Below are 22159 nucleotides of genomic sequence, written 5' to 3' on the forward strand. Positions count from 1 at the left end.
AACCTATGTACGGGCTCGGTCTGTGGTCGCATGTAAAAGAATGTGGCGAACAAGTCCTAGGTTTTTGGCTCTACCTCAATAACTGTTAAAAAGCTTTAAAACATATATTTTCTTAGTAAATTGCCTGTTTTGGCTGTAAATAGTCTTTGCCATCTTGGCTCAAGGCGAACAAAACAGGCATGTTGGATTCGATCGCCAAAACATTCAAAGTGGGCATAGCCACTAAAATGGCTATCTCTCCTGAATGGAATGAGATAATTTCACCAAACTTGGTACACCTATGCACAGGCTCGGTCTGTGGTTGCCCACTACGTTCATACCATATGGTAGAACTCCTCATTCTGAGCAACTTTTCCTCTAGGACCAACGCTGTCAATCTAATCTTATGTTAAATATTGGAGAATTTCAAAAACTTACTTTGGTCTTAGGTTTTTGGCTCTACCTTGATAACTGTTAAAAAGCTTTAAAACATATATTTAAAGAGTTCAGATGCAAAAGCCTCTAAGTGCCATCTGAAATTTTCTTCTAAAATGTGCATTTTTAACAAGCTTGTATGTTTATTTTCAGTTAATTCACTTTAATGGCAATGAAAATGACCTATTAATTGACATTAAAGTGAAATAACTGAAACTAAACATACAAGCTTGATAAAAATGCTCATTTTAGAAGAAAATTTCAAATGGCACTTAGAGGCTTTTGCATCTGAACTCTTCATTTCCTTAGTAAATTGCCTGTTTTGGCTGTAAATAGTCTTTGCCATTTTGGCTCAAGGCGAACAAAACATGCATGTTGTATTCGATCGCCAAAACGTTAAAAGTGGGCGTGGCCACTTTTACTAATACGGCTATCCCTCCTGAATGGAATGAGATAATTTCACCAAACTTGGTACACCTATGTACAGGCTCGGTCTGTGGTTGCATGAAAAAGGACGTGGTGACTAGCCACTTAGTGGCGCTGTAAAATGAATAAAACCTGAAAACGGCTATAGCTACATAGCAGTCAGTCCGACTGACTTGAAAACTGCCATGCAGTGTCTTTTTTGTCCAAGGTGCCATGATTGTCTGTGAGGAGATCTTCATGTTTTTCACATGCGTAAAGGATTGTATATCACAACATTCATACCATATGGTAGAACTCCTCATTCCGAGCAACTTTTCCTCTATGACCACTGCTGTCAATCTAATCGTATGTGAAATATTGGAAAATTTCAAAAACCTACTTTCGCAAACTAGTCCTAGGTTTTTGGCTCTACCTTGATAACTGTTAAAAAGCTTTAAAACATGTATTTCCTTAGTAAATTGTCCGTTCTGGCTGTAAATAGTCTTTTCCATCTATGATATAGGTGGTTATAGGCTTGGTTTTACCGCGGTGTGCACATCTTGCCACAATGATGCTTGGGTGTTTTGAGGGATTGCCAGAGCGTTGCAATTAGGTTTCTTGTCTGTTCTCAAAAAGCTGTACAATTTAAGACATGATTCATGTCCATATAGCACAAAAGGTAAAGGATAATGGTGCTGTTTAATACTTAGCAGTAATAACAGTAATAGCGACTCTTTTCTTTGTGAACGCCACTAACAAAAAAAGAGCAAAACCACAGGATAACACCTTTCACAGAACATCACCTGTGTGCTTTAACACACATATGTTTTATCAACTAAGAATAACAGCTCATTAAAAATTCCATCCCTGGTTTTATGTGAGCATAAATATCAGAACATTTGGCTCACAGGTGTTTCTAATTGATTAGGCGTTTCCTGTTGCGTAGATTGTTCACACATGAAAGAGTCGTGAAGTTTCACGGCTCTGTCCAAATCTTTTGTTTTTGCCTGTGAGAGAAAAGCGAGTGATTTTGGATTCTGAAAGAATTAGGAAAATTGGCAAAAGTCGTAACACAAGAGTTGGGTGTAGTCAAAACAGCAATTTGGCAGTGAAACTACTTTGAAACTGTAGCTGGTCAAGCTACAAGCTACTCATAATTACAAACAAGCTACTAGAAGAGGAAAAAATGCTCTGAAATTATTTAAACAGACAACATTTTTTATATGTATAACTTCAGTGGTACTTTCTTTTTGCAAACGGAACGTTCTACACAAGGCCTGAAAATGAATCAGTGAATGTGATTCATTTTAGTGATTCGGTTAATTCAGATGATTGTCAAGTGGTTCACAAAAATTGGTTTAAATAAAATGTGTGAATGAACAGATTCACTAAAATCTACATATCACTATCCGAGAGAAAGAGGACACTTTAAGATATAAAGGTTTCTTTATTCAAATACACAACTGTCAATAAAATGAGCAACAATCTCCAGAACACTGTACGAAACCTGCCAAGTTCGTTGGCTAGCCCTTCAAAAACTCAACAGGATGGTGATTCAAAACAACCAAAAAACAGGAAAATGTTTGATTAGTCATGTCAATCTAGCCCTTTAGCGGACATGTTTTTAATCTTTTACCTTCTATTCAACTGAACAGGCATTTCACTCACTGAAGAGTGACTCACTCCGAAACTCCCAGAAACAGGCAACAGCTGGAAGTTTCTTCTCTGAAGGTTTGGCACAGGACGATAGCACAGGACTTGCGACGTTGATGAGTTACAGACACGCTGCCGTTATTTCATGCTGGAGATCTCTGACTAAATGCAACATTTTATAAGCTTTATATTTGTTTTGAAATGTCACGATACTTACGCTCACATAAAATAGAGTAATAGGGTGCTGAGAATGCTTTTATTTATTAAATTTACTTAATTGGTTACATGTGTTTAGACGAGCCAAACATAAAAGGTGGCATTTAGTATTTTTGGTTTACAGGCATCTTTCAGACTGTTTAGATACTGCTGGACTGAACAGGAAATATAGAAATCCACTCCAAATTTCTAGATGGCTTTGGATTTACAAGAGCACAAACAATTTTTTTAACAAGTACTTCGACAAATGTGTCCTTTGAATCGCAGCACGCAAAGAAACAAAACGACAAGCTAGTTCCATAACACATAATTGTTGGCAGACTAACAAATAAACAGGAAGATAAACACATCTCAACAAGGTTTCTCTACAGCATCACAGCTTTATATCATTAACGCTCTGTGTGGCGTTTTTTTCTCCTCGGAAGCAGCATGTTTTGGTTTGTGACGTATAGGAAATCTAAGGCAGTAAAAGTGGGCTTGTGCGTGTGTTTAATGAGGATATGGTTAGTACTCATGCTTCCAGTGTCCTGTGCAGGTGGCCGTGACTAGCATACATATACACACATGCACATAGGCTGCGTCCAAAATCACATACTCACATTAAGTAGGTACTTATTTTGAATAAGTAATTACTTTGCAGCTGTGAAAAAAGTACGTTCTATACAGTATGAATGCGATCTGGACATACTATATTCGCCATGTTGTCATTATCATGTGACCTACCAGTGTCAGTTTGTGTCGCTTCATAGCCATTCACAAATCCTCCCTCCTCATGGGATAGTAAAGGCTGCATCTGAAATTGCATACTTCCCTACTATATAGTAGGTGAAAAACAGTATGCGACAAAATAAGTATGTCCGAATTCATAGTACTCATAAAAGAGCAGGCAAAATATACCGGGATGACCTACTACTTCTGGTGAGATTCTGAAGTGTGCATACGATGGACACTTTACAATCCCATGAGGCCACGGGAGAGGATTTGTGAATGGCAGTGAAGTGACGCAACTGACGCTGGTAGGTCACGTGATAATGACAACATGGCAAATGTAGTACATCTGATTATATTCATACTATATAGAACTATGGAGTCAAATTAATGCCTTATATATATATATGCAAAAAAATAAAGTTTTGCAAAAAAAAATAAAGTTTTGCAAACGAAAATTAAAGTATTGAGGAAAATGAATGTGCTTTTTGCAAACAAAAATAAAGAATTGCAAAACATAAATGAAACCGTGCGAAAAGCAATGATTTTGCAATATATATTTTCCATGGTCATATCTATTAATTTATTTGCAACGCTGCTTTTATTTTGCGGGTCAGTCTAGTTTGAGCTTGCGATGCCGTTTTCCCTTTGCGCTTCATTTTCCTGCGCGTCTCGCTTTGTGGCACTGTTTTGACGTGGGGGGTGGAGTCATGGGACGATGGCGTGTACAAGATGCCTCCCTCTGCTCATCATGACAGTACCTGGATCAGTGACCTGCATCTCGGGCCGATGACGTCACTTCCAGGGAGGCATCCTGTCCACGCCATCGTCCCATGACTCCACCCCCCACGTCAAAACAGTGCCACAAAGCGAGACGCGCAGAAAAATGAAGCGCAAAGGGAAAACGGCATCGCAAGCTCAAACTAGAATGACACGCAAAATTAAAGCAGCGTTGCAAATAAATATGTATTGCAAAATCATTGCTTTTCACGCTGTTTCATTTATGTTTTGCAATTCTTTATTTTTGTTTGCAAAACTTCATTTTTTTTTTCCCAATACTTTATTTTCTTTTGCAATTCTGTATTTTGGTTTGCAAAAAGCAAATTTATTTTCCTCAATACTTTAATTTTCGTTTGCAAAACTTTATTTTCTTTTGCAAAACTTTATTTTTTTGTGTATATATATATATATATATGTGGCATTAATTTGACTCCATATAGAACATACTGTTTTAGCAATCGTGAAGTAATTACTTATTCAAAATAAGTATCTACTCAACAGAGTATGCGATTTGGGACGCAGCCAAAGTGTCCATAGTATGCACACTTCAGTATCTCACAGGAAGTAGTAGGTCATCCGGGTACTTTTTGCCTACTCTTTAATGAGTACTGTCAATTCGGACAAAATTATTTTGTCACATACTGTTTTTCGCCTACTATATAATAGGGAACTAGAGCAATAAACGATATCGTATCAAGATCACAATAAAATTTACATTGATAATGATAAGCTCTGGACATCTGTTTACTCGATATGGATTAATCAAACAGCCTATCACACAGCGGAAATAATGGCAACAACAGCCAGTCAGTGCATACTGCTAATAAGTGATTGGTCGATTGGTCATTTTCTAAAAAAAATAAAAAATTATATACGTTTTAACCATAGACACTCGTCTTGAACTAGTTCTCTTCTTCTCTATTAGAATTCCAGCAGTGTAGACTATACTAGTGTATTACTGCCCTCCACAGGTCAAAGATTGAACTAAATTGTCATAGACAATATGCTAGTGCAAGTATATAATAATTAGTTCAAACTTTGACCTGTGGAGGGCAGTAATACACTTAGCAGCGTCTACACTTTCGGAATTCAACATGCTGATTCATAACGCTCCGAAGCTTCCTGAAGCAGTGTTTTGAAATCAGCCATCACTATATAAGTCGTTATTTTGTTTTTTTTGGCGCACCAAAAATATTCTTGTCACTTTATAATATTAATATTGAACCACTGTACTCACATGAACTGATTTAAATATGTTTTTAGTACATTAATGGATCTTGAGAGAGGAAATGTCATTGCTGGCTATGGAGACCTCACTGAGCCATCGGATTTCTAAAATATCTTAATATCTTTTTAAAATATCTTAATTTGTGTTATGAAGATGAACAAAGGTCTTACGGGTTTGGAACCGCATGAGGGTGAGTAAAAAATTACATTATTTTCATTTTTGGATGAACTAACCCTTTAACTTCAAGAAATTCTGACAGAAATGTATCACTACTGTATGCTAAAATGTACTTCTCAAACTAATAATAATAATATTAATATTATGTCTAAGGAATATCATACAACCAAGATATATTTTCATCCATTTTTTTAATTTATACAGTTTTGTTGTGCAGCATCTTATTGGACAAAAAACAAAAATTGCAATGTTTTGTTGTAAATTATTAGTTATATTTTCATTTGATTACATTTTAAAAGCTTGATTAAATTGTTAAAGTTTATATAAATTTGTATTAAATCATAAAACACAGAATCCCAAAAAATAAAACAGAAAACACAGAATTTAGGGAAAAATAAAATGGATTTCATGGGGCCCTAAATTAAAAGGTAGCTAGTCTGATATGGAAATATTGTGATGATATTTTTGGCCATATTGCCCAGCCCTATAGGGAACTCCTATATAGTTTAACTTAATTTAACTGTCAGACCCTCCATTTGTGGTCCGCCACTCATTAGTCTGTTATAACTCTGCTAATCTCTTTGTCCTTGTTCTCTCAGCTGAATGGGGGGATGATTTTAACGAGATCACACTGAACGACTGCCAGGTCGGGCACAAAATCGACGGGAGTCCTTGGCGTGTGTTGAGGCGAGAAAACGAGGGAGTCGAGCGTGTACTGGGGGTCATTTGGAGACGGGGCCACCAAACCAGAGCAGATGGCATGAGAAGAGGCAGAGCAAGAGGTGAGAGGAGACATAAAAATAGGAAACGCAGAGAGCTCTGAATTGAATTCTGGGTGTAATTACACAAAAGAAAACTAAACTATCAGCAAACTCTCATCTGGACGTGACAGAGACGTGTAGAGGAGCACAGGGAAAGACAGAGTGGACAGGAAGAATTAGACGAGGCAGAGAGATTTATGGGAGACATTAGCGATACTAATGGAGTGTCAGGACTGCCCGACTGGAGCGTTTGGACACGATATATCTTTCCTGACACAATGATTAATACATTTACACTATTCAGCTAATTTTTCGTTCAGCAATAATACTGCTGTCTGATAAGATAAGATAAGATAAGATAAATATCTGCAGCTGCTACTGATCTTTAACATATGGATATGTATACATCTATAGATATTAGCTAGAATCCCTATAAAAACTACCGTTATGGTACAATCATGGTATCAGATAATATTAACATGGTACTTTCATTTGTACTATGGTATGAAAAGTATAATATACGCAATATCATAGGTATGGTTTTGCAAAAAAAAAAAAAAAAAGAAGGTATAAAACAGGGTCTAAAAACTGAAAATAAATTTAAAAATAAAAATAAATATTTTTTATATTTTAATTTTTTTCTTAATTTTTTATATATATATATAGATATATATATATATATATATATATATATATATATATATATATATATATATATATATATATATGTACTTTTTAATGGTCAGTGATAAGACAAGTTTAACTTAAAATAATAAATAATAAAAAATATAAAATTAAGGCTATATAATTTGACCAAATGTTAGTTTGTAGTACTATTTAACTATATTTAACATAAATTAATGGCATTTTTTCATAAACTGCAGCTATAAACTGCTTAAATCCTCTGGACTTTGTCAAATTCACTGAACAGAAAGTGTTTGCTTTATAAAAACATATATTGCAAAAGCCTGTGTTGATAAATTGATGCATTTAAAACATTTTCTGCAGGCTTTAGCATAATATGCCCATCAAAAATGCGTTCGCACCTATGCTTCTGCTACACGGCGCTGCTTAGGCAACTGGTGTGAATCCAGTGTTAATATGGCCGCCAAAAGAAATAAACGTTGCTTTTGTGTGCGGTGTGAAACAGTACTCTCACACCGCTGTCAGCAGCGTTCTGCTCTGAGCGTGGACTGTTCGGACGTGTCCTAAGAGAAGAGCTTTATGTAAAGATTAACATACTGCAAGACAGACATACACAAACACAAATCTCCATCCTGCACTCGTGTGTCAGTCGGTATGTATTCTATGGAATGTATCCAGAATTAATACAGATACAGCCGAAGTGATCCAAACTCAATAAATCAAATTCAGACCTGAGATGTCATGAGAATTAACCTTCACGTTTTTGCAAAGTGATCGTTTTATAACACCACACTGTAGCTCTGTTCCAACGTACTGAGCTGCCTACCTAGACAGCAACATAATTATGCTGCTTTAGATACCTTGTTTTGGCCAAATTTAATGCAAATCTAAAGTGCTGCACAGAAAATCCGATCCCAGAATACACAGTGACAGACACCAGTGTGGAAATGCATTCATATTGAAGAAATAAATGCTGATTATAAATATACAACAGCTCCATTCCTCTAATTTGGTTGGGCAAGTGATAGTTGCTGATATTTAGTATAACATTTCATTCAATACTAAAATGTAGCAAAAAATATAATTGAATATAATAGACAATTTAACCTATTTTAAGCAAGATTTGTGTACTTATTAGAGTACCACATCATTGGTTTAGCAAAATACCACCGTCACAGTCACTATTTCAATAGTCACAGTTGATTTTGATGGTAGCATTTTGCATATGAAGAGCGTTCCAAATCATTCTATGACAGTTAAGGCAAATTCACACCAAAAACGATAACTATAAAGATACTGATAACTACATTAGTGTTGACACCAATGCACAGTAAAGTCCTGTTTATTATAAGCACATCTGCTTTAAATGCTTGAGCTCTTTAAAGCTGAGTGGATTCTGATTGGCTGTCAATGTTTTTATCGTTCATCAGCTGGAAAAAATAGTTCCGTATCGTTCCTCTGTGTCGATATCATTGACGTGTGGACTTCCTTATTCTCATAGAATATGAGAATATTTTTGTAGTTAATATTATTAGTTGTCTTTAAAAAGACACTTAATATTCAGAAATATGACCGACTAATAATGACATTGTTGTCTTTTTAGAGCTACTTTACATTTGAAATTGAAATTTCCAAGGATCAGTATTCTCCCCTAAAAGTGATCAGGCAGACCAAACCATAAGTTTGAGAAACTTGAAACTTTGAGGGCTTGTAGTACTCACACCATACACACACCAAGGCTCGCCCCGATCAGCCTGATGGGGGCGCTACAGTGGTCAAAATAACAAAATGGCAAACCATTTGGCAAAGGCTCTTATATTGTTGGAAATTTTCGGGTATTTTGGATTTTTTTAAAAGACTACTTTTGCGAACTAGTCGTAAGTTTTTGTGAAAAAGGATACGGCAACTGGCCACTTGGTGGCGCTATAATAGGAAAAAAACATGAAGATGGCTTTAACTACTTCACCGTTAGTCTGATTGACTACTGGCGATTATAAAAAGTAAGTGCGATTATATGTCAGATTATAAAAATTGGCATGCAGTGTCTTTGTCCGAGGTGCCACGCTTGCCTATGTTTTGCAAAAAACCGCGATCGGCCAATAAAATTTAAGCAGCTATCAGACAAGGTTAACGGAGGCTGATCGAAACAAAACTCGTTGGGCCTGTTTGAGTCATGGCCCCAGAGAAATCAGCCACTAGGGGGTGCCTTGGCGTTTTTCACGTGCGTAAAGGATTGTGCATTGGGTGATTTTTCGCACACGCACCACATGGTAGAACTCCTTATTCTGAGCAACTTTGCCTCTAGGACCGCTGCTGTCCATTTATTTTGAAAAACTTTGGCGAACTAGTCCTAGTTTTTTGGCTCAACCTTGATAACTGTTAAAAAGCTTTAAAATCCATAAATGATAAATTGCCTGTATTAGCTGTAAATTGTTTTTTCCATCTATGATCGAGATGGTTACAGGCTTGCTAATTAAAACATTATCTTACCTTTTTACACATGTGCTTAAAGGCCTTAAAGCGCTTGAACCCCGATGATTGTTGCTCGCAGCTATATTGTTTTTATAATTTAAGAACTTTGCAACATTAATACTGATATTTTGTTCTTTATTACAGTGATAAAGCGTTATATCACTGACTTGACGTATCATCCTAGGTGTGCAAGTGCTTTTAGGATGCCTATGTAGGCAGTAGTCTTGGAACAGCTAATGAGGATTGAACAACTACTAAATTTTAAGAAGAAATCAGTTGCGTAACTTACGTAAACACTCGTTGGCTTCTTTCACAGTGGCGCGCTGCCAGGGCCGGTCGTAGTGAAACGGTTTGCAGCGGTCACACTCCGGACCCTCTGTGTTGTGTTTGCATTCACACACCAGCTTTCCATCCTTCTCTCGCACACACCTAGAGGCGTGGCCGTTACATTTACACCTCCCGCCCACTTGGAAGTCGCCAACCGCGTAATAATACGTAGCGGGCGGCCCGAGCGGGTCTTCGCTCTCGCGTCCCGACATGGGCAGCGCTCTGGGGTGCTGCGGGCGACTGAAGACCACCCGAATGTCTGTGACCGTCACCCAGTCCTGTAAAACAGGGCTCGAGTCAAAGTCCTTCCCCGATGGGCGTCCGTCCAGCGTGCTGAAAGCAATAAGGCCGCCGGAAAGCGGGTAGAGGTCGGTGTGCCCGTCCGTGCATAATGCTTCCTGCTCGTTCTGCTTGGTGATCGCGGCTTTGTTGGGTCGATTGTACATGCGACGGCATTGCGACGAGTAGAATTGGTAGGGGGTCCAAGTGCGGCCATAGTCCATGCTCTTATAGATGGCCAGGGATTCAGGACGTGGGGAACAGAACTGCAGGCTGACATACGTGATTTCAAACTTCTTCCCGAGCGACAGTGTGAGCGTCACGTTGAGCGGCGAGCCCAGCAGGTTCTCTGACTGCCAGCATGTGAGGTTGTGGGCGGAGTTTAGGTCAGTGAGGTAGGTGGGAGGGTGGGCGTGGCGAGGGTCCGATGCGTCGCAGACTTGGCACGTGCGCACGGCGGGACGGTCGTCACGTTCCACTAAACCGCATGAGCGAGACGCCGGCCGCCCGCAGACGCTCGACACGCTGACCTCCTGACCGAACGCTGCATTGATGAACTCTGGGATACATCGGCGGGCGGCACCCGTCTCGTCATAGCAGGGGTCCGTCGGTGTCACTTGAGGCCCGGTGAATGGGTTGGGACTGTGGCTAGAGGCTTGAAACACAGTAAGCAGAGAAAGCAAGTTCCGAAAACTCCACATGATGTCACAGGAGAGAATGATGAATGTGGGATGGGGAGAAACGTATCCAGATGGATGGGTAGAGAGGGGGAAGTCAAATAAACAAATATGGTTGAAGCGTCTCCTCAGACTGGCGGAGTCTGGCGTACGTGTGATATCTCGGAACGACGACCCAGCCAGAAAACGTCCAGTAGATAGACGACTTTCCGGGATCAACCCTTGGCAGCGTGCGTCTGGAAATAGAACGGCAAAAAGTGTCAATAAATCAAATGAAATTCAGTAAATCAACTATATTCATGCACCATAACATTTATATATTACTCTAAAAGACCATTACCAAAAAATAATAGTATTAAAATATACCACAGCACAAATGATGTGCATTAAAGAAAATGCCCACCCCCTCAAAAAAAAAACAAAAAAACAAGACAGAAAACAGGTCTATTAATATAAGGCACTCTCCACAAATAGGTTACAAAACTGATTAAAAACGTATTTTTCAATAAATGGTCAGTGAATAAAAACATGTAAAATAAATGAATATAAATCAGTAAAATGAATTTAAAAATAAAAAGTAAATAAAAAATAAAATACATTTTTAAAAAATAAATAAATATAAATAAAAAAATAAAATACATTTAAAAAAATAATAAAAAATCATGTAAAAATAAATAAATAAATACAAATAAAAATACATAAAAAATATAACACATTTAAAAAATAAATAAACAAAATATCCCAGAATAGTTAAGAGCCAAATTAAGCTGGGTATGTAGTTATTGATAAACTACCAGCAGTAAATCAATTACTTCACTAGTAAATAGAGGCATCAGTTGTTAAATATAATGTTAAATATAATGCAGCTACTTAATATTCAAGTTATTTGGTAGTTTTTGCAGCTGAAAATGTTTGCAATCATTTGTAAAATTTGCTGCCATGATGCTAGTCCGATGCGGTTGGTCGACAGAACAGCGCTATGCAGTTGCAAAGGTGTTCTAATTAGATTTTAGTGTGCTGCTATGCAGTTGCTAGGGTGGTTGCTAAGTGATTGCTTACAGACCCAAATCAAAAGTGTCTCTAGATATGCTCAGGTTCCTCCTTCAATGCACACCCATTTTATGGTTCATCAGGTGAAAGTGCTAATCACTTAGTAAAGTAACAGGACACTCTCTTCAAAAACACACGATTTGATGAATCATTCATGTCTGGAGCACAAACGCGGCGCACACACTGAACTTTAAGTGTTAAGGGAATGAGCAACAATAATAGTGACGCTTGTGCAAGTGTGTTTAGAAATGCTCATTAATAGACATTTCAACCGAAAGAGCCATTTCAGGAAAGCCACACATGCAGAAATGCACCGCAGCTGTTATTTGATGGGTTAATTCTGTCTTGGTAAACACATGCTGAGATTCCTAATGTTTTTGTGGGGCCATTGGGGATTTGAATGAGAGGGTTTAATATAATGTTGCTTCATTTTTTCTATGAAATGGTGATATTTATCTTGTTTTAAAACAAAGAAAGCGTACTACCTCTACTGCTGGAGGGATCTGCGGTCACAGTCCATTCCACATCCTATGTGCCATGTTCCAGACAGACACCGAACATATAAAACTCGATACTCTCAAACTCTCCTGATGCTTCGATCCGCAGGTCCACGCACATATGATCTGCCGGGGGGGAATCTGATGAGATCCGCACGCTGTTTAGAGTTAATGAGAAACAGTTTGACATGAGCGTGTATCTGAGCCGAATCACACTTCTACAGCACTACAAAGAGCAATGAACCATGAAACCAGAGTAAAACTCCTCTCTCAGGACCTGTCACTGTGTGTGTGTGATGTGAATATCAATGCGGCTCTTTCTGTTCGGGCCCCTTTGCAACGGTACAGATGGACCCTCAAATAATGACTGTAAAAGCAACTGCTAAATTCTATAAAAACTATTAAACATTTAAATGCAAGCCAGATGAAATCATCATTATTATTGCGCAACTGCTCAATGAAACGCTCAGACGCATACAGGTTTCACATCACAGCTGTTACTACGTCGTGCTCTTCCCATGCAATCACAAAGAAACTGTCAGGCATCAAAAAGGGAACAAAAGCACCCAAAGTAGTCCATATGACATGCGTGCAAGACTCCTGAAACCATATGATAGCTATGTGTGAGAAAAGAAATGTGACATTATTTACTGATAATCTTAACAAGCTCTTCGCATCGTGTTCATGATCGAATCATCCTTTTGAGTCAGATCTTTCCAATGATTCAGTTGATTCATTCATTTAACTAACTGAATCAATAACCCACAAAGTTATAATGCACTTCTTTTAGTACATTTTTATGGTGCTTTTGTGTCCTTTCTCAAGTTTCGGGCAAGCAAATGACAGCATTAGTATAATGAAGCTACAAAGCCTGACAGTAGTGTGTTTTCGGAGAGAATTGTAGAGCATTTGTTATCTATGAAGACACAATAAGCTCTGAAATGGTCCTTTTTTCTCTCTGTTTCTGCCACATTCTACCAAACTCTCTCTCTCTCTTCACACACACACACACACATCTCTTCAGTCACACATCATCAAACACCAAACAGAGAATTAAGCTCATTATTTGACCCTCACGCTGTCAGTCGAACTCTCTCACCCCCACCTCTCTCTTTCTCTACCTCTCTCGATCACTCTAGCATAAACACACACAGACACACACGAATAAGGGGGTCCACAAGTCTAAGACCACGACTGAAAATGCTTCTATTTTGCAGTCTTTTCTAATTCAGTTCAAATATTTAAGTTATGGATGTAACAATTTGACAAAAAACAATGAGATTGTGATGAAAAAAAAAAAAGATGATCATCTTCTCCAGCATTATTTGACATATTTCCATCATTTTGTGCTTTAATGGGAGCTAAAACATTTTCCACAAATTAGCGACTGCCCATGCCAGTATAAGGAAATTCCCAATATAGGGTCTATATTATTTCTTTCAGTTTGCTGAATTTAAATGAACACCTATTTTACACACACACACATATATATATATATATATGTGTGTGTGTGTGTGTGTGTGTGTGTGTGTGTGTGTGTGTGTGTGTGTGTGTGTGTGTGTGTGTGTGTGTGTGTGTGTGTGTGTGTGTGTGTGTGTGTGTGACCCTGGACCACAAAACCAGTCATAAGTCACATGGGTATATTTGTAACAATAGCCAACAATAATATTATCGATTTTTCTTTTATGCCAAAAATCATTAGGATATTAAGTAAAGATCATGTTCCATAAAGATATTTTGTACATTTCCTACCGTAAATATATCATAAAATTATTTTTGTGAGTGCATATGCATTGCAAAGGACTTCATTTGGACAACTTTAAAGGTGATTTTCTCAATATTTAGATTTTTTTGCACCCTCAGATTCCAGATTTTCAAATAGTTGTATCTCGGCCAAATATCCTATCCTAACAAACCATACATCAATGGAAAGCTTATTTATTCAGCTTCAGATGATGTATAAATCTCTATTTCAAAATATTGACCCTTATGACTGGTTTTGTGGTCCAGGGTTAAATACATACATTTTATATATATATATATACTGTTTAGAGCTACAAAAAAACTAACATTTCACATTTCCTAAAGTTCTAAAACTTATCTTCCAGAATTAAATGGGAAAAAAATGTCAATGTGGTCTCAGTCGTTTGGACATCTTTGTATGTATACACACACATTCTGATTGTGTGGTCTTTTTGTGTTTACAGTGTGTGTGTGTGTGTGTGTGTCCACGCCACAACATCATTTACTGACGGATCCGTCTGATTCTGAGGAAGAAATGCACATGCCTCTGATTTACACTACACACATCAGGAGCATGAGACGAAAATAGGTGAAAGGTTTGAGACAAAAAGAGGGACAAATATGGACAGAACTGAGGAAAGGGACGGTATGTGGGGGGACAGAAAAGATAGATTGTGGCTGAAGATAAAGAACGTCAATGTAGAGATTAAATATATGAGAGAGAGAGAAAGAGAGAGATGGATCACAATGAAAAATGGACATCTCTTACAGAATGACTAAATATGGAGAGTCGAGTTTCTCCACCGAGCGAATGTGTGTGTGTGTGTGTGTTACTCGTGAGACTGAATTTATCAGAACTGAGACATACACACATAACACAAGTGCACAAGCTCAGATGACAACTAAACACTCTTCAGACTGGTGAAGTGTAATTTTTTCATGCTAAAATACTTTCTTGTAACCCCGTGTAAAGAGTAAAATATAAAAATAGCATAACAACTGTCTTGATAATCTTTTTTTAAATAATTATAATAACTTGCTCCACCAATTAAATATATTTGCTTTTTGTTTGACATCAACAAGGCTGTATGTACAGGCTAATGGAAAATGTTAAGTAATAACCGAGTAAATATTTAGGCTTTGTTTTAGCAAACTCACATTCAGGTCCAGGGATATTATTGATAACTAAAAGTAAAACTATTAAAAACATTTTTGTTAACTGAAATAAAGTTGAAATAAAATATAAATATTAGATGCAAAACTAAAAATAGAAACTGAAAATATGTAGAAGCACTAAAACAGGTAATATTATTAAATAAATAATAATGAAAAAACTAATAAAAATAAATTAAACCTAAATAGTAATATTTAAAAAGAACAAAAACTAATAAAAATGACAAAAGCACAAAAAAAAAGATTAAATTAAAATAAAAAATATATAATAGTAAATAAATGCTGGGTTGTTTCAACCCAAATTTGGGTCAAATATGGACAATCACTGGGTACATTTTTAAATTGCATTTTTAACCCAACGGCTGGGTTTGTCCGTATTTAACCCAAATTTGGGTTGAAACAACCCAGCATTTTTTAGAGTGTACTAAAATAACACTGTCTGACTCCAGTCTGAATGAAACTCCCACAATTCTCAGTCAATTCCCTATGGATACAATTTTCTTACTGAATATCCTCTTTCAATTGGAAATACATCACATTATGGGAGTAAAATGAGTTACGAATGCAGTTTCATGTTGATTTTAATGGGAAAGAGAGAGAAATTGATCTGGACAAACTAATCCGGAGTGTCTCAACAGGGAATAATCACATGTGTTTCATCTGACTACCTTCTTCAAGAAAAATGTTCCTTTAAGAACTTAAAGATTGCAATAACAAGATATGACAGAGAGGCATGTTTGCTGTCAACATAAATTACTCCAAAGAAAATGGAGGATCAGGGTTGATTTTACTGTACGTAACGCACGGTGAACAAGTGTCGATAACTTCAGACCTGCTCTGTTCCGAGTCTCGGGTCCGTCCTTCAATTTAAGTCTATGTTTGTTTGTTTTTTCACCTGTTTTAAAGTTCAACAGGTGAAAATGGTGCATCTGTGCATCAAAGTAACAACAGGACATTATTTGAGGAATCATTCAAGCTTTTTGATGGTTAAAACTGATGCAAGCCATAATGACAAGTTAAATGCATGACTACAACTGTACGAGTGGAAAGAAATCCGCCTGGTAAAAGAATGCAGCCACTGCGACCAGACCCTTCCCTCTCACACACGGACCAAACCCAGCCCTTACTAAAACAGCAGAACCTGATCCTTAACCACACACACACACACACACACAAAAACACACATGACCACCGGGTCACGCATTGATTGCTGATTTGAAAATAATTTGAAGATAATTTGACAATCTGTGCAGTAATACATCATGTGTTGCATCACAGTCCTGCAATTTTACTTTGGGGACAGAAATGCTGCCAGAGGTTCACTAAAACTAATCTAGCAAAAACCGTCCAAAGAGACGTCCAAAGACAATATAAAAAATATAAAAACAATTGAAGTCTATGGCATGTACTCATTTAGATATATTAGGGTGGTGTTGGGGTTTTAATGCATGGGTTTTATGTAAAATAACATGCAAACTTTCACACACAAGCACACACACACACACACACCTTTTTCCAGTTGACAACAAAAATTTCACCGCTAGGCATCACCAGCTTTGAACTCAGGAGGGAAACCACAAATAATTTTATGAAGTGTTCAAATACTGACAAACACATTTTGTGCACCACTCTTGCTCGCACACACACACACATACAAAGTCATAAGGTGCCAAGGCTACAACAGATTGAATCATTTAACGCCGCTCTGCGACTGGACACACTCAGTGTGTGTGTGTGTGTGTGTGTGTGTGTGTGTGTGTGTGTGTGTGTGTGTGTGTGTGTGTGTGTGTGTGTGTTTTTAGGCACACCCCAAAAGTTACAGCGCAGGAGCTGCACGGCATAGAATAACTTTAGGCGCACACACTCCCACAATTACACTTTTACGGCTGTCACCTGCTATTTTATGACCCCTGACCTCTTGACATGCTTAAAATCACATGCATAAACAGACAGACAAAAGCAGGAGCAATGCTCGACTCTTAAAGGAGTCATATCAGACATTGTTCATACTTGCAATAATATATAATATATACATTTTTAACATAAGATCCACTAAAAACAGTAATTTAGTGGTTAAATGTGGCTGATTCCCACATGGATGTTCATGAGTTCAAATTTATTCATCTGTCTGACATTAGAAAGTTGTGGAAGTTCAATAAATGTTTCTTAAAGTTGTTTTCATAGTATATCAAACTCTTTTATCTTGAAAGATCAAGATTGGTTCAAGATACGAGCCCTTTAAAGGTAAGTCCAGTAAAGCAGTTAAAGTTAGTGGAGGGGCTTTTTTGTTGGCGACAAAAGAGAAAAGGGTGTCATGTGCGCGCACACACACACACACACACACACACACAGATGAAGCTTCCTGTGCTGGAAGAGGAGGAGAGTGAAATATAGGCCATGTTGACTTTAGCTGCTAAGGTGGACCGAGCCAAGGCTGTGTCAGATCCAAACCTTTCAGTAAAGTTGAAAAACGCTGCTCTAATGTTGCCCAGCGCTGAAAATACGGCCCAATTATGTCTTAAATTGCAGGAGAACAGGAAAATAACGATAAAACGTGATGCTAAACCACACATGGCACACATCATATGCATTCAGTGCATCATCACAGAAGAGTGTGATGTGTGCTAATTAAAGAAACAGTTCAACCAAAAATAGAAATTTTGAATTTACTCACCCTCATGTCGTGGGAATTTCTTCCTTCTGTGGGATACAAAAGGAGATGTTTAGGAGAATGTTCAAGCTGCTCTTTCCATACAATGAAAGTGTATGTTGACCATGGACAGTCATACTCCAAAACAGACAAAAAAAACAATATGTGACCCGTGCTGGCGAATACGCACAGACTAATTACAAAGTCAAAAATGACAATTTTGGTCGAATTTCAGGTTTTCACAAAAATGTGTTCATTAAGCCCTTATCTAGTGATCTGAATGCTTTAAATAGCAATTAAACAGCTAAAAGTATCTTTATTTGTATGTTTTCTGAGAGGAGTAGCATGAAAAATGCCGTTTTTCTCTGCTCGCTTCTCGACTACTGGCGCTTCCCCTCAACCACTTCCTCATTAGTCCAAGTTTGGTATCGTTTTAAAGCGCAGCATTCAAAATTTGTGAATATTCATAGCAAACTTTTGATGGCATGAGTCTGAACCAATGAAATGTGATTTTCAAACTCATGCTGATGTAAACAAATCGAACTTATTCGCGCTGACTGACAGATCTGAAACGCGCACACAAAGACGCCTCAGACAGCGTGCAATCCCGATAAGTAAATACTGAAAAAAAAAAGTTGATTATTTGTATTTTCCGATAGATATTTTGTTTTGATGAGGTGTGTGCCAAATACGGTGTTATTACCAGGTATTTTAAGGTTAATTTATTTAGAAAGCTTTAAAGGGTTAGTTCACCCAAAAATGACAATTCTGTCATTAATGACTCACCCTCATGTCGCTCCAAACCCGTAAGACCTCCGTTCATCTTCAGAACACAGGTTAAGATATTTTAGATTTAGTCCGAGAGCTTTCTGTCCCTCCATTGAAAGTGTATGTACGGTATACTGTCCATGTCCAGAAAGGTAATAAAAACATCATCAAAGTAGTCCATGTGACATCAGAGGGTTAGTTAGAATTTGTTGAAGCATCTAAAATACATTTTGGTCCAAAAATAACAAAAACTACGACTTTATTCAGCATTGTATTCTCTTCTGGAATCCTTTGTGGTGGTTCACAACTCCGCAGTGACGCTGCTGAGGTGTTATCCGGTGCGCCCCCGAGCTTCGTTTACAGTCTGAGGGAGACGCACGCTGTATTCAAGCTATTCTGCATTGTTTGTATTTTGGTATTGCTATATTTTTTAAAATGGTGCGTAAGTGTGCATGTCGCGGATGTCCTAATCGCCAAAGACAACCACGGCGACATAAAAGTGCATTACCAACGCCGACAGATGAAAGGATTCAATGGAATCAGTTCAGTTGAATCAATTCAATGGAAAGGATTCCAGAAGAGAATGCTGAATAAAGTCGTAGTTTTTGTTATTTTTGGACCAAAATGTATTTTCGATGCTTCAACAAATTCTAACTAACCCTCTGACGTCACATGGACTACTTTGATGATGTTTTTATTACATTTCTGGACATGGACAGTATACCGTACATACATTTTCAATGGAGGGACAGGAAGCTCTCAGAATAAATCTAAAATATCTTAAAGTGTGTTCCGAAGATGAACGGAGGTCTTACGGTTTGGAGCGACATGAGGGTGAGTCATTAATGACATCGTTTTCATTTTTGGGTGAACTAACCCTTTAACTCGATTTGTTTCAAAATTGACTTTACTGACTCTATCGACTTCAAACAGGTGAAGCTCAGTCATTTTTCTCAAATTATACATCTTTTTGAAGGTTTATTTGATAGAGATTGCGAAAATAGCCTAACAATAACTTATTTTTTAAAATGTGCTCATTGCGACTCATTTTGCCAGCACGAGTCACATATAATAAAGTAGTCTATTTGACCTTTGCAATATATAAACCAAGTCAAACGTGAAAAAATTATTATTTATATGTCTTTTTTTATTTTTTGTCCACCAAGGTGGAAATTTGTCTTTGGCTCAGCATCACATAAAAACGGCAATCAGGCAAATTAAAAAAACAGAAAACAGGAACAAAAACAGAACAAATTCATAATTACATAAAAATACAGTTCATGCCACTTCCATTTGGTTTGTCAGTCACTTGCAGAATTGAGGATTTTAATGGCGTTTGGAATGAAAGACCTCTTAAACACATTTTTATTTGCTAGAGGGATTCTGTTGCAAGAGCTCAAATTGACTACAGAAACTTACAGCAGAAAAAATGACTTAAATTTTAGTCTGTTCCTCTCGTAAAGCTTCAGAAGGCTTGGAAAATAGTGCATAAGTTGCATGATTGCATTGTATGGAAAAGAGGAGCATAAACATTGTGCTAAATATCTCCTTTTGTGTTCCACAGATGGAAGAAACTCATGCGGCTTTGAAACAACATGAGGATGAGTAAATGATTTTTTGGGTGAGCTATTCTTTAAATATATAGGTCAGACAGATGTAGAATCAAACTGACACACAACCTTTGACTTTACTGTTAAACACAAAGCTTTTCGTTTTGACAGCTCTTGAAACGTCTGATTTTTTCCCCCCTTTTCTTGAGAGCCAGCAGTGGGCAGGATCAGTAAACTGAGCTGGCGTAAATGTTTTTCCCAAAGTTTAACTCTACAGTTCATCTGTGACCTCGGGGAAACCAGAGAGGGGCTTCACTGCAATAAAATCACAGGAATCCACACAAACACACACACAAACGTATGTGTGCCACGTCCATCAGGGGAAGCAGAAATCTTGACGGTGTCACGCATACCTAAGAAGACTCGTGAAGAGTTGCTTTGCTTGGCATCGCTCATGGACCGGGAAGGAAACACAGTTTGGAGCGCTCTGTTAAATCACGATTAAAAAGTAGAGAAATTACACTCGCTCACCTGTCAGAGAATGTGAGCAGTGCACACCCTCATTATTGTTTCATGAACATTATTCATAATTACAGAAATACAAAATGAACACTGGTTGATTAAATATCATTCACTGCATCTGAAATTAATTATTGTTACTACAGTGAAATTGTAATAAATTATTGTAAAAAGCTTTTAAAATAATTTTAATTATTATTTTTTCAACATTACCAACAAAGTTTTACTGCAAAAACAATCACTAGTATATAGAGTTTTTATAGGGAACAATGCTTACCAAGGGGACTTTTCATAAATTAATGCATATAATTTGTAATTAAATGAACTGGTTGTGATATCCAAAGCTCTCACCTCACTAACAATCAAATCACATGCATAACTATATGTGATACCACATATATCTCCAATTATGATTGCAAAATTCATGATGCAGATACTCCAACACATAACTCACCTGAATCCCGTCTAAACCTCATTCAAGCGCGGGAGTGTGGAAAATAAATCCAGATCGATTGTGATTTAGTCCCGTTGTCTGTTGGTGAATGTAACTCACAGATATACAGCAGCGATCAGTTCCGTTCATGAGACAGACACACACTGACACACGCGCACAGAGAGAGAGAGAGAGAGAGAGAGAGAGAGAGAGAGAGAGAGAGAGAGAGAGAGAGAGAGAGAGAGAGAGAGAGAGAGAGGAGGGGTGACAGAGAGGCAGCCAAGGTGAGAAACTCGACTGAGCCCCCCTCACACACACAATTCCAGACACAAACTGCATTCGAGAGGGAGGCTCTGTTTCAAAAACCTAGTGAGCTGCCTACCTAGGCAGCATCATGGGCGCGTGGCGATTTGGGGTATATTGCAACATCTTTGAGCGCACTGGATTCACATGATGCCACAAAAATGCTGTCTTAGCAGCAACTCACTTGGTTTACAGACGCATCCAATGGGTGGTCGTTGGTCTAGCATCTGGCATAGCATTTTTTGAGCATCATAGTGGCTGACAGCATTTTTTGTTTCACGTTTATGCATTTTAAGCAAACGCTTTTATCAATAAGCGACTTACAAATGAAGCAATTTATTACATAATATTAGCATTTAAGGCACCAGATGCGCCTGTCCGTTACGCGCACGATTGCTCCAGGCACCTATGGTGCTGTCTAGGTAGGGAACTTGGTTTGGAGACGCCGTGTGTGGTCCAGCAGTATGTGAATTATACTTCAAGTTTTAGTTTAGGGGGTGGAATGTCGGCTTTAAAGAGAATTTTAAACGCCTGTTAAATATTACATGTAAACAAAAAGGTAATTTTCAGTGAGGTTCGTCTCGCGCTTTATTATAAACTACTTTGGCTGTACATTCACAGTCAGCGAACCGTCAATGACTTTTTAGAAACTGTTTTTATATATTAATGATATGAACCTATGATAAAAATGATACTTGATACAGTATTTGTCGAGGTACATCGCGAAAATG

At 37.7% G+C, this 22159-nt stretch overlaps 1 protein-coding gene across 2 annotated transcripts in view; it reads right to left on the minus strand.

Annotated features, from left to right (window-relative positions):
• The window catches only part of ntn2 (netrin 2), a 34950-nt gene extending 13756 nt beyond the window's left edge, over positions 1 to 21194 (minus strand). Inside the window, exons 1-4 of one of the 2 annotated variants that reach the window (XM_067378208.1) lie at positions 21147 to 21194; positions 17880 to 17905; positions 12278 to 12447; positions 9749 to 10978 (exon numbers count right to left, since the gene is read on the minus strand). In XM_067378208.1, coding sequence (XP_067234309.1) covers positions 9749 to 10766 — 1018 coding nt within the window. In that variant the 5' untranslated portion in view covers positions 10767 to 10978; positions 12278 to 12447; positions 17880 to 17905; positions 21147 to 21194. Of the gene's footprint in view, positions 1 to 9748; positions 10979 to 12277; positions 12448 to 17879; positions 17906 to 20586; positions 20638 to 21146 lie in introns of those variants that run through there. The other variant, XM_067378207.1, reaches the window with a different exon arrangement.
• Between the last annotated feature and the right edge of the window lie 965 nt (positions 21195 to 22159).

Source organism: Chanodichthys erythropterus, chromosome 23, assembly GCF_024489055.1.
Source record: "Chanodichthys erythropterus isolate Z2021 chromosome 23, ASM2448905v1, whole genome shotgun sequence".
Lineage (NCBI taxonomy): Eukaryota > Metazoa > Chordata > Actinopteri > Cypriniformes > Xenocyprididae > Chanodichthys > Chanodichthys erythropterus.